Below are 13,344 nucleotides of genomic sequence, written 5' to 3'. Positions count from 1 at the left end.
CGTGGATTTTTAAAGAATATTTGTTCAAGGATCATCACTCCAAGAAACGTGGATTTTTAAAGAATATTTGTTCAAGGATCATCACTCCAAGAAACGTGGATTTGTAAAGAATATTTGTTCAAGGATCATCACTCCAAGAAACGTGGATTTGTAAAGAATATTTTTTCAAGGATCATCACTCCAAGAAACGTGGATTTTTAAAGAATATTTGTTCAAGGATCATCACTCCAAGAAACGTGGATTTTTATAGAATATTTGTTCAAGGATCATCACTCCAAGAAACGTGGATTTTTAAAAAATATTTGTTCAAGGATCATCACTCCAAGAAACGTGGATTTTTAAAGAATATTTGTTCAAGGATCATCACTCCAAGAAACGTGGATTTTTAAAGAATATTTTTTCAAGGACCCACAAACCCTGAAACGTGGATTTTTAAAGAATATTTTTTCAAGGACCCACTAACCCTGAAACGTGGATTTTTAAAGAATATTTTTTCAGGGACCCACATACCCTGAAACGTGGATTTTTAAAGAATATTTTTTCAGGGACCCACATACCCTGAAACGTGGATTTTTTAAGAATATTTTTTCAGGGACCCACATACCCTGAAACGTGGATTTTTTAAGAATATTTTTTCAGGGACCCACATACCCTGAAACGTGGATTTTTTAAGAATATTTTTTCAGGGACCCACATACCCTGAAACGTGGATTTTTTAAGAATATTTTTTCAGGGACCCACATACCCTGAACCGTGGATTTTTTAAGAATATTTTTTCAGGGACCCACATACCCTGAAACGTGGATTTTTTAAGAATATTTTTTCAGGGACCCACATACCCTGAAACGTGGATTTTTTAAGAATATTTTTTCAGGGACCCACATACCCTGAAACGTGGATTTTTTAAGAATATTTTTTCAGGGACCCACATACCCTGAAACGTGGATTTTTAACGAATCTTTTTAAAGTTTTGTTCTTGCTGCGCCAATCTCCATTTGTTCTTCACTCCATACCCACCGACCACCTAAAGTTTATCTTTGGCCAGAACTTATTGACGGAAACTGGTGGTCGTATTGTGTTGTGGGTGTCAATGTTTCCTTTTCGACATTTCCACCAATTGTTATATAAAATGACTCTTCCTTTGTGTTTATTTTAAGCTTGACACATCCAGCTATCAGGATGGCAACAACAAAAACCAACACACCACCAGCAACAACAACAAAAACATTTACAATAAACAACATTCAGTGTTTTGCAAAGATAAACTCTTTTTTCCAGTTGCCATCAGCAAACAAGCGAACGCAACAAACCAACCAACAGCATCAGCGGCAGCATCAGTAACAACAACACCAGTACCAGTACAACAACAACGATGGCAGTAGGTAACTGCAGCAACATAATGCAAAACATGACAACCAGAGCAAAAGTTTGTTGTTCCGCCACTGATGTCATCATCATCAACACCAGCGCCATGGACAACTTACCACGAACCTCAGGATGATGGGCCACTGAGATTGTAGAGGGGTGGTAGGAATGAAGATGATGCCCCACTGCGTTTGTAGAGGGGTGAGGGGGTGTTAGAAAAAATGATGTGATGTGATTTTAACTTTCGTTAACTTTTGTGCGTTTTTTTTTTTTTTTTTTTTTTTTTGAAGTTAAAAATTTCTCCTTCCCCACGAAGCCAGCTGTCATTTTGCTAAGCAGTCACGGACACTATCCCACTATCGGCCATAGCTGCTAAACTTTTTCGGTTACATTTTGTAAATAAGCCGAAACTTTTTTTTTTTTGGGGGGGGGGGGGGGGTGGAGTTGCTAATACAGCGGCTACTGTTGCTGCTGCTGCCTGCGATAATGTGGAGGAGTTCAGCCGGAAGTGGTTGGGATTTGTGACGGAGTTTATAACTCAAAATGAAATTGTGCGGTTATTTATTAAACTTTTCGAGTTCATAGTTGTCAAAATTGAGGGGCGTTTATTAAATTTTGCAATGACTTTGCAATGATTTGAATCACATCTACTTAAAATGCATTAATCTGTTGTTAGGGGTTTAAGGATATATTCTATATCCCAATGGGAGCTATTTCTGTTGGAAAGGGCCACTGCAATCGTCAAAATGTCAAGAATTCGAGGCTAATGTTTGGTAATGACACGATTTTTGCCATTTTCAATGTCAATCATCCAAACTTAATTTTTAAATTTTATTTTAAAAACTTTTGTACCTGAAAGACTTAAGATTTACTGAAAACAGGGAATGCAAAAATATATTTATTATGCATTGAAGAAATTCTTAAAAAAAATATTTTTTTCTGGAATCAAAGACAAATTCTGAAAAAAACCCCGTTTTTTTCAAGAAGTCCCAAAAAAATAAATTTAAAAAAATGCACTTCAATTCATGTGGGTTATAAATTATTGAAGAAAAAAATCCAAGGAGTTTATTCCTCGAAAATAAAAATAAAAAATATTTTACCTTTTGTAGTCCTTGGAACAATATTTTTTATCCCCGATATGTTGCCTTTCATAAATTTTTTTGTGTGATGATCCTTAAAAAGGATTATTCTTTAAATACATACGATTATTTGTAAAATAGTCCTTGACAAAAATTCTCTTAAAAATTGATTGTGCTTGAAAAACATTTTTGAACAGGAGGTCTTTCAAAAGACTTTAAAAATGATAGCCTAGAAAAATTTCGTGAAAATCCTCGTTTTTTTGCTACGAAGTCCTAGAAAAGCTATAAACAGGGTGAGATAAAACAAGTTAAAAAGCAGTAAGTTCGGCCGGGCCGAACTTTGAATACCGTCTACCATTTGGAACGAAATTGGAAATTTTCAATTTTGTATACGACGTGGACCTACATAGGCATTGTTTGTCATAAGCCAATACCATATTCAAATTCGAAACTTGAAACAAATAAAATCATTAAAATATGGTATATAGGGAGGTACCGTTGTATCGGAGCTGAGCGAAGACCTGGACTTGCATAGACAATTTTCTGTCACAGGCTGTAGCATCAATTACGAACTGCAAATACAACATCTCAAACAATTTCGGTGGGTATTGTATCTAAACTAGAAAAATACCGAATATAGGGAGGTACTGATATATGGGACCTATACGAAGTCCTACCTGCATAGACAATTTTCTGACACATACTGTAGTTTCTATCACGTACTCTAAATACGTAATTTGGAACAATTCCAGTGAATACATTTGCTAAAATCATCAAAATACCGAATATCGGGAGGTACCGTTATATGGAGGCTATACGAAGACGTGGACCTGCACAAACAATTTTCTATCTTAGACTGTAGTATCCATTATGAACTTCAAATACCAATTTTGAAACAATTCCGGTGAATAATATTGCTAAAATCATCAAAATACCGAATATAGAGAGGTACCGTTATATGGGGGCTATAAGAAGACGTGAACCTGCACAGACAATTTTATGTCGTAGGCGGTAGTATCCATTTCGAACATCAAATTCCAAATTTGAAACAATTCCGATTAATAATGTCGCTAAAATCATCAAAATACCGAATATCGGGAGGTATCGTTATATGGGGGCTATATGGAAACGTGGACCTACATGGCCCATTTGCGAACTTAACCTGCTTACTGGAAATATAAACATGTGTGCAAAATTTTAGCCATCTCTCTCAGACAGACAGACAGACGGACATCGCTAAATCGACTTAGAATTTTACGCTGATCAAGAATATACATACTTTGTTGGGTCTGACATGAGTGTTTCGAGGAGTTACAAACGGAATGACAAAGTTAATATACCCTCCATAGTAAGGTGGAGGTTATAAAAATGATAGCCTTGCCAAAAAATTGGTGAAAAATCCTCAATTTTTTGTTACAAAGCTTGAAGTTCAAAAGTTCAGTCGGGGTTTCCGGCAGAAATATATTTGATAATCCTTGCAAGAATATTTTAAAATTTTTTGGTTTGGTTGTCTTAATGAATTCCTGAAATTTCGTGAAATTTGGCAAAAATTCGTGAAATAAACTATCCATAAAAATTCACAATTTCTTCGACTTTTTGGAATGAGATCTTAAAACTATTCTTAAAATTCCTCGATTTTTTGTCAATAGGCCCTCAAAAGAGGAAATTTTTTAAAATATTTAAGAAAATCAACTGGTCTTAATGAAAATGCTTGGAATTTTCTATAAAACGGTTTTTAGTCCCTAAAAATTTAGTATTTACAAAATCTTAAATACTTACTAATTATTTTTTTTACTTCACGATTATATTATTTCTCGAAAATATTTCTTGTTTTAAAATTCCAAAATTTTCTTTGTCCTTAAAATATGTTTTTGACGAAAGTTACGATTTTAAAAACTCGAAATAAAAAATTTTCGTATCCACGATTGTTGTCAATAAAAATATGCTTAAAAGATACAGGATTTGGACAAATTGAAAAAAAAAACATGTAAAAAAACATAAAGTTAGGCGGACGAAACTTTGAATGCCCTTCACCTTTAGATAAAGAATAAAAAAAAGTAACTGAATTCAAACTTTTTCCACTTTAAACTACAAATGCCAGTAAGACCGTTTGGATAATGATAATTGAGCCCGTTGTATGGGGGCCATACCAAAAGGAGCACCTTATCCAGGATTATAAAAATACCGAGCATCGGTTGGTATCGTTACCCATTTGAACTACAAATACCAATTTTTAGACAAATCCGTTAAACTGTATCGTGATTTCAACGGACGGACTTAGAATTTAATGCTGATTATGAATATAAACAGGGTTTGATAAAAAAAAACTACAACAAAGTCGAACGCTATAATTTTTACATTTTTTTCTTAATTTTATTGAATGAAAGCAGAACATGTCGGAAATAGCATCAAATTTTAGAATAAGTTTAGATTTGTTCGAATTGGTCACCTTTGACACGAATTATGGCCTTCAAATGGTCAATGAAACCGTCACACGCTGCCCCAATGTTGCTCTGCGGTATTTTGGCCCATTCCCGGCGAAGCGCTTGCTTGAGGTGATCGACACTTTGGTATTTTTCAGAGCCAACCTTGCTTTCCAAAATACTCCAGACACAATAGTCCAACGGATTGGTATCCGGAGATTTTGGTGGTCACTGTGCGCTGGAAATGAAGAGAGGAACATCATTTTGTAATCATTCTTGGGTGGCGCGTGGTGAGTGCGATGGTGCTGAGTCCTGTTGGAATGTCCAAGGTTCCTCCACAATATTTTCGCGATAATATTCGGCATTTATTCTGATGCCACGGTCGATTAATACGAGCGGAGAGAGAGCATCCGCTGTTATGGCGCCACACACCATCACCATGGCTGGCGCTTGAGTTCTGGTGGCCAACCGAAGGTACAGACCTCTTTGGCAAGTAAACGCGATCATTTTGTTTGTTTACAAACTGCTGAACAACGAATGTTTTCTCATCGGAGAAAACCAACTTCGGCACTTCACCACTTTCGGCCAAGCGAAGCAACTTTTAGCTCTTTTGAGTCTATTTTCTTTCTGTTGCGGTATAAGTTCTTGCACTTTTTGGAATTTCAATGGCTCTACCCCGAGCTCATTTATCAATATTTGCCAAATGGTATATTGCGATGTTAAGCTTACGAGCCATTTTTCAGCCACTGCGACGCGGGTTTCGATCAAGTCGCTTCTTTACTTTTCGAACCATTTCTGCTGATGTGCTGTTTTCCTTCATCCACTTCCTTGACGTCGAGCTACACTACCAGTATCACGGTAACGAGCGATGTAACGAGACACAAAAGATTTGTTCACATTTAAATGCTGGAGTGCTCTAAGGATAGCCCCTTTGGTTACCCAGCAAAATATAAGGAAATCACACTATCACGCTTGAATTCCATCACGAATATTTTTTTTGTTTTTTGGAAAACTCTCACCAAAACGCTTTTGTACGCTTGTAAACAATATAATGAGATGTCACTGGAATAATTTTAACAGCTTTCGGATGAGCGACTTAGAATTGACAGCAGTCTGAAGTTGGTTGCAGTTATTTCATCTCACCCTGTATACTTAGACCCATTGAAGTTCAATATTTCACTGGCTCATTGTCAAACCTCTGACTCTAACTATCACACATTGATCTACTACCTACATTTCTCATCCATGTGCACACGCATGTCATACATCACTATCATTCAACGATGGTTGACAGATTTCGAAGCCACAAATTCCTATTTAATAACATAATCAATAAAGCAGTGCAACCACCAGACCTTACCAAAAACCTGACAGAATATGCCACAACTTTATTATGGCAATGTGGAGAGGTGGAATGTAAAAGCCATTCGTTATCATTGTTAGCACACAATGTAAATGGAAAACCAAGTGAACATATTGACAAAGAGGATAAACAGGACAATTATATAGTTAATTTAAAAAATTGTAGATCAGAATTTAGTGAACATTTTTTCAAAGACCACCAAGAAACGTGGATTTCAATAGAATATTTTTCATACCAAGAAACCTGGATTTTTGAAGAATATTTTTTCAAGGACCATCACTCCAAGAATCATGGATTTTTAAAAAAATATTTTTCAAGGACAAAAATAAAAAAAAAACTTGAATAGCTGAACAATATTATTTCAAGGACTCATAGACCACGAAAGTTGGATTTTTACCAAGTAATTTACAAGGACCAAAAGATCAAGAGAATTGAATTTTTGAGAAAAAAGGAGATGTGGATTTTTAAAGATAGTTTTCAAGGACAAAAAAAGTGGACTTTTACATTTTTTCAAGGACCCACACACCAAGGAATGTGGATTTTTAAAGATAGTTTTCAAAGACAAAAAAAGTGGATTTTTACATTTTTTCAAGGGCCCACACACCAAGAAACGTGGATTTTTAAAGAATATTTTTTCAAGATAAAAAAAAGTGGATTTTTACATTTTTTCAAGGACCCACACACCAAGAAACGTGGATTTTTAAAGAATATTTTTTCAAGGACCCACAAGACCAAGAAACGTGGATTTTTAAAGAATATTTTTTCAAGAACCCACGGACCAAGAAACGTGGATTTTTAAAGAATATTTTTTCAAGGACCCACAGAAAAAAGAAAAAAAAAGGAAACGTGGATTTTTAAAGAACAGTTCTACAAGGACCAGAAAAAAGGAAACGTGGATTTTTAAAGACGACAAAAAAACGTTGATTTTTAAATAATAGTTCTACAAGGACCAGAAAATAGGAAACGTGGATTTTTAAAGAACAGTTCTTCAAAGAACAGTTCTTTCAACTACAAAAAAACGTGGATTTTTAAAGATAGTTTTCAAGGACACAAAAACGTGGATTTTTACATTTTTTCAAGGACCCACAGACCAAGAAACGTGGATTTTTAAAGATAGTTTTCAAGGACAAAAAAACGCGGATTTTTAAAGATAGTTTTCAAGGACACAAAAACGTGGATTTTTACATTTTTTCAAGGACCCACAGACCAAGAAACGTGGATTTTTAAAGCATATTTTTCAAGGACCAATAGACGTAGATTTTTAAAGAATATATTTTCAAGGACCAATAGACGTGGATTTTCAAAGAATATTTATTTCAAGGACCCACTGATCATGAAACCCGGATTTTTTAAGAATATTTTTCAAGGACCAGTAGACGTGGATTTTCAATGAATATTTTTTTAAGGACCAATGGACGTGGATTTTCAAGGAATATTTTTTTCAAGGACCGATAGACGTGGATTTTCAATGAATATTTTTTCAAGGACGAATAGACGTGGATTTTTAAAGAATATTTTTTTCAAGGACCCACTGATCAAGAAACCTGGATTTTTAAGAATATTTTTTCAAGGTCCAATTGACGTGGATTTTTAAAGAATATTTTTTCAAGGACCTTCAGTTGAAGAAACGTGGATTTTTAAAGAATATTTTTTCAAAGACCTTCAGTTGAAGAAACGTGGATTTTTAAAGAATATTTTTTCAAGGACCTTCAGTTGAAGAAACGTGGATTTTTAAAGAATATTTTTTCAAAAACCTTCAGTTGAAGAAACGTGGATTTTTAAAGAACTTGGAGTTTAAAGAATATTTTTTCAAGGATCTTCAGTTGAAGAAACGTGGATTTTTAAAGAATATTTTTTCAAAGACCTTCAGTTGAAGAAACGTGGATTTTTAAAGAACTTGGATTTTAAAGAATATTTGTGTTAAGACTAAAATTCCAAGAAAACTATATTTCTAAAGAATAGTTTTGCAAGGAATATTAAAGAATATTTTTATCCTAAGGTACGAGAATTTGAAAAGAAAGCATCCTCAATATTTAGTATGCATCCTATTGTTTGCTGGCTTATTTTTGTTAAACCTCCAACTACATTGAACAACAATTTTGTTGTTTAAAACTACACAAAATTTGATCGATGGCCTCTATAAATCAGTTAGGCTAGTTACAGCGGCATGTGTTTACAAATAGGAAAACCTCTTGACTAACCGTTATTGTAACCAGACTAAAATAATAAAATTTTGCAGCCATAGTTGGCCGATAATCGCAGTGTGTAAATATGTTGCGCAGTTTTTAATTCATTCTTCCCCAAACCCCATTAGTAATTCTAATTAAAATTGATGATAATCGCCAGTTGAAAATTGTTGGCTGAAAATTATATTTTTATAAATATAAACAATATTGAAAATATATATGAATATATATTTTATAATATTCACATAATAATTGTTGTGATAAATAACCACAATAATAAGTCATATTGCCAATTTATCAGCCACTAACCAACAAAAAAAATTGTTTGGCAACAAAAATAAATCAAACGTCAAGGGGGTTGTCAAGTGGTGGAAGAAAAACATAATTATAAATGGAAAGCATAAAAATTAAATTTTGAGTGTAATTATTTAACAATTGAAGATATTCTTAACAAAATGCTGCGATTTATAAACAGGAGTCTATTTTTTTTTTAATATGAATAATTTTATTTTAAATCTTCTAAAATCGTTTGTTGTAAATATTAAATGACGTTCTGATTAAAATGTTAGATTGTTAAGGAATATTTTTGCTGGAGGGTAAACTTTTTAATAACTCTTTTAATGGACCTTCTAAATTCAATCGAGTTTAAAAAGGTAAAAACACAATTTAAGGATCTCCTGATCAAAATCGTTGGATTTTTTGAGAATATTATGAAGGACCCCTGTTTCTAACTACAATTGTGAATTTTTTAAGAATAGTTCAAATAATCTTTTAATCTGATTTTTTTTTTTTTTATTTCTTCAAAGTTTTGTAACGATCAATATTCGTGCATTTTTTTAGGAATATTGTAAAGGATCCTGCCAAAAAATTTTTGTGCAAGGACATACTGACGTAAATTTTGTTTTTGAAATATACGGTTTTCTGGCTACAATCATGAATTATTGAGAATATTTTTCCAACATATAAATTCGTCGATTTATTATTTTTTTAAAGGCTCTCCTAGTAAAATGCAAATTTTAAGAATATTCCGATCGAAAATCGAATTTTTTATAAGTCATCACTAAAAAACATATATTTAGCGATGTCCGTACGTCTGTGGAAATCCCTCTAGCTTCCGAACGAAAGTAGAAGTAGATTTATTACATTTTACTCTAATGTATATTAGTCTGCAGGACTTTTGGTATTGAAAATAGGCCATGTAGGTCCACGTTTTGGTATAGCCCCTATATTACTGTACCTCCCTATATTTGGTATTTTGATGATTTTAGCGACATTATTCATCGGAATTGTTTCAAATTTGGTATTTGAAGTTCGTAATGGATACTGCAGCCTAAAGAAGAAAATAGTCTGTGCAGGTCCACATTTTGGTATAGCCCCCATATAATAGTACCTATACCTATATTTATGATTTTAGCTACATTATTCACCGATTTCTTTTTCAAATTTCGCATTTGAATATTGTAATGGCTTATAACAAAAGTTGCCTATGCAGGTGCACGTCGTCGTTTAGATCCTAATATGACGGCTACATTTGGTACTCAAAGGATTTTAACCGAATTTTCAGACCAAAACGTGTTACTTTTGATGATCTTCATAGAATTACCTACTGAGTCGATTTGTGCATTATGTCAGTCCGTCCCTCTGTCCATGTATTCTTGTGAAAAGAATGCAGGTCGCATTTATTATCCGATTTAGATGAAATTTTGCAAACAATATTTGTTTGACCCAAGGGCAAACCCTATTGAAATTGGTGATGATCGTAATATGCATTCGAAAAAAAAAATAATATTTGGTATCAGATATAGCCAAATTTTATCAAGATCGGTTCAGATTTGGATATAGCTCCTATAAACAGGGTGTGTTGAAAAAACTGCAACCAACTTCAGAATGCTGTCCTTTCTAAGCCACTCGTCCGGCAGTTGCTAAAATTATTCCAGTGACAGCTCATTATACTGTTTACAAACGTACAAAAGCATTTTGGTGAGAATTTTCCAGAAAAAAAAAATTATTCGTGATGGAATTCAAGCGTGATAGTGTGATTTCTTTATATTTTGCTGGAAAACCACAAGCGGCTATCGTAAGAGCACTTTAGCATTTAAATGTGAATAAATCTTTTGTGCCTTGTACCATCGCTCGTTATCGTGATACTGGTAGCATAGCCCGATGTCAAGGAAGTGGACGTAAGAAAACGGCAACATCAGCAGAAATGGTTCGAAAAGTAAAGAAGCGATTCGGCAAATATTGAAAAATGAGCTCGGGGTAAAGCCATTGGAATTCCAAAAAGTGCAAGAACTTACACCGCAACAGAAGGAAAATAGACTAGAAAGAGCTAAAGAGTTGCTTCGCTTGGCCGAAAGTGGTGAACTGCCTGAACTGAATTTGGTTTTCTCCGTCTCCGATGAGAAAACAATCATTGTCCAGCAGTTTGTAAACAAACAAAATGATCGTATTTACTTGCCAAAGAGGTCAGCTGAAAATGTGCACCTTCGGTTGGCCACCAGAACACCAGAACTCAAGCGCCGGCCATGGTTATGGTGTGGGCCGCCATAACAGCCGATGGTCGCTCTCCACTCGTATTAATCGACCGTGGCCTAAGAATAAATACCGAATATTATCCCGAAAATATTCTGGAGGGTGTATTAAAGTCTGGGGCACGCAAACATATTGGCCGGAGACCTTGAACATATCAACAGGACGCACTCAGCAAGCGCCACCCAAGCATGGTTACAAAATGAGACTCCTCGCTTCATTTCCAGCGCACAATGGCCACCAAAATCTCTGGATAAAAATCCCTTGGACTATTGTGTCCGGAGTATTTGGGAAAGCAAGGTTGGCACTAAAAAAATACCAAAGTGTCGATCACCTCAAGCAAGCGCTTTCGCCGGGAATGGGCCAAAATACCGCAGAGCAACATTCGGGCAGCGTGTGACGATTTCAATGGCCGTTTGAAGGTCATAATTCGTGCCAAAGGTGACCAATTCGAGCAAATCTTAACTTAATCTAAAATTTGATGCTATTTCCGACATTTCCTGCATTCATTCGATAAAATTAAAAAAAAAAAAAAACAAGTAATAAAGCTGTAAGTTCGACCGGGCCGAACTTTGAATACCCTCCCCCATTTGGAACGAATTTGGCAATTTTCAAAAACAATAAAATCCGTTAAAAATTCTGTTAGAATCTTAAAAATGCCCTTATATTAAGGTTTATACGACGAGATGGACCTGCATAGGTAACTTTTGTTATAAGCCATTACAATATTCAAATCGAAACTTAAAAAAAATCGGCTAAAATCATTAAAATACCGAATATCGCGAGTTACCGTCACATGGAGGGCTATACGAAGATGTGGACCTTCACAGTCAATTTTCTGTCTTAGGCTGTAGTATCCATTACGAACTTCATATGCCAAATTTGAAACAATTCCGGTGATTAATATCGCTAGAATCATAAAAATACCCAATATCGAGAGGTACCGTTATATGTGGGCTATACGAAGACCTGTACCTGCATAGACAATTTTTCCGTATTATCCATTATGAATTTCAAGTACCAAGTTTGAAGCAATTCCGGTGAATAATGTCGCTAAAATCGTCAATATACCGAAAATAGGGAGGTACCATTATATGAGGGCTATACGAAGACGTGTTGCTGCGCAGGCAATCTCCTGCCATGTCGCTGAAATCATCAAAATACCAAATATTGGGAGGTACTGTTATATCTGGGCTATACGAAGACGTGGACCTACATGGCTCATTTTCTGCCTTAGGCTGTAGCATCCGTTACGAACATTAAATGCCAAATTTGAAACAATTCCGGTGAATAATGTCGCTAAAATCATCAAAATACCAAATATCGGGAGGTACCGTTATATGGGGGCTATACGAAGACGTGGACCTGCACAGACAATTTTCTGTCTTAGGCTGTAGTATCCATCTCAAACTTCAAATAACAAATTTGAAACAATTCCGGTGTATAATGTCGCAAAAATTGTCAATATACCGAAAATAGGGAGGTACCGTTATATGGGGGCTATACCGAAACGTTGACATACATGACCCATATTGAATACCAAAAGTCCTGCTGGCATAATATACATTTGAGTAAAATGTTAACAATTTACTTCAATTCGTTCGGAAGCTAGAGTGAATTCCACAGACGGACTGACGGATAGACGGACTGACGGATAGACGAACGGACATCTCTAGATCGTCTTAGAATTTTACGCTGATCCAGAATGTATATACTTTGTGGGGCCTATTATAAATATTTCGAGGAGTTACAAACGGAATGACAAAGTTAGAATAGAATAGCGGAGGGTATAAAAATGTAAAAATTATGGCGTTTGGCTTTGTTGCAGGTTTTTTATTTCAGGGTGGTCAGGGTATTATGTCTTTGTGCATTTGTTTGTAACAGGCAAAAGGAAACGAGATAGACCCATAGTTCCTTTTGGTGATCTGCATAGAAGCACATTCTGAGTCGATTTATGCATGTCCGTCCGTCCGTCTGTCCGTCTGTCCATGTATTTTTGTAAACAAAGCACAGTTCGCATTTATTGTCCTATCCAGATGAAATTTTGCACAAGTCAATTGTTTGTCCCAAGGACGAAGCCTATTGAAATTGGAGATAATCGGTCAAAATTTAGATATAGCTCCCATATATATCTTCGTCCGATTTGTCTTTTATTGTGCATCAAACGTGTAATGCCAGCCCGAATTGTATGGAATTTTGCATATGCACCCAGATTAAGCCTGAAAATATGTATGCCAACCGAAATCGGTTCAGATATAGCTATACCTCTCATATATATCGTTCATCCTGTTTGTTATTTTTGTCCACCGCAGCCGTAATATACACTTTGTAACAACAATATTTGGGGAAAAGTTATCAAATACAGCTCGAGATCGGTTCAGATTTGGATATAGCTCCCA

The 13,344-nt window shown here is 35.1% G+C and overlaps 1 protein-coding gene across 1 annotated transcript in view; it reads right to left on the bottom strand.

Annotated features, from left to right (window-relative positions):
* Positions 1 to 1,228: 1,228 nt before the first annotated feature.
* Positions 1,229 to 13,344, bottom strand: part of LOC131806271 (uncharacterized) — an 86,175-nt gene continuing 74,059 nt past the window's right edge. Inside the window, exons 4-5 of the mRNA XM_059130240.1 lie at positions 1,485 to 1,550; positions 1,229 to 1,386 (exon numbers count right to left, since the gene is read on the bottom strand). Coding sequence (XP_058986223.1) covers positions 1,229 to 1,386; positions 1,485 to 1,550 — 224 coding nt within the window. The remainder of the gene's footprint in view (positions 1,387 to 1,484; positions 1,551 to 13,344) is intronic.

Source organism: Musca domestica, unplaced genomic scaffold (genome assembly GCF_030504385.1).
Source record: "Musca domestica strain aabys unplaced genomic scaffold, Musca_domestica.polishedcontigs.V.1.1 7, whole genome shotgun sequence".
NCBI classification, from domain to species: domain Eukaryota; kingdom Metazoa; phylum Arthropoda; class Insecta; order Diptera; family Muscidae; genus Musca; species Musca domestica.
This window is presented reverse-complemented; position numbering and strand designations above follow the sequence as displayed.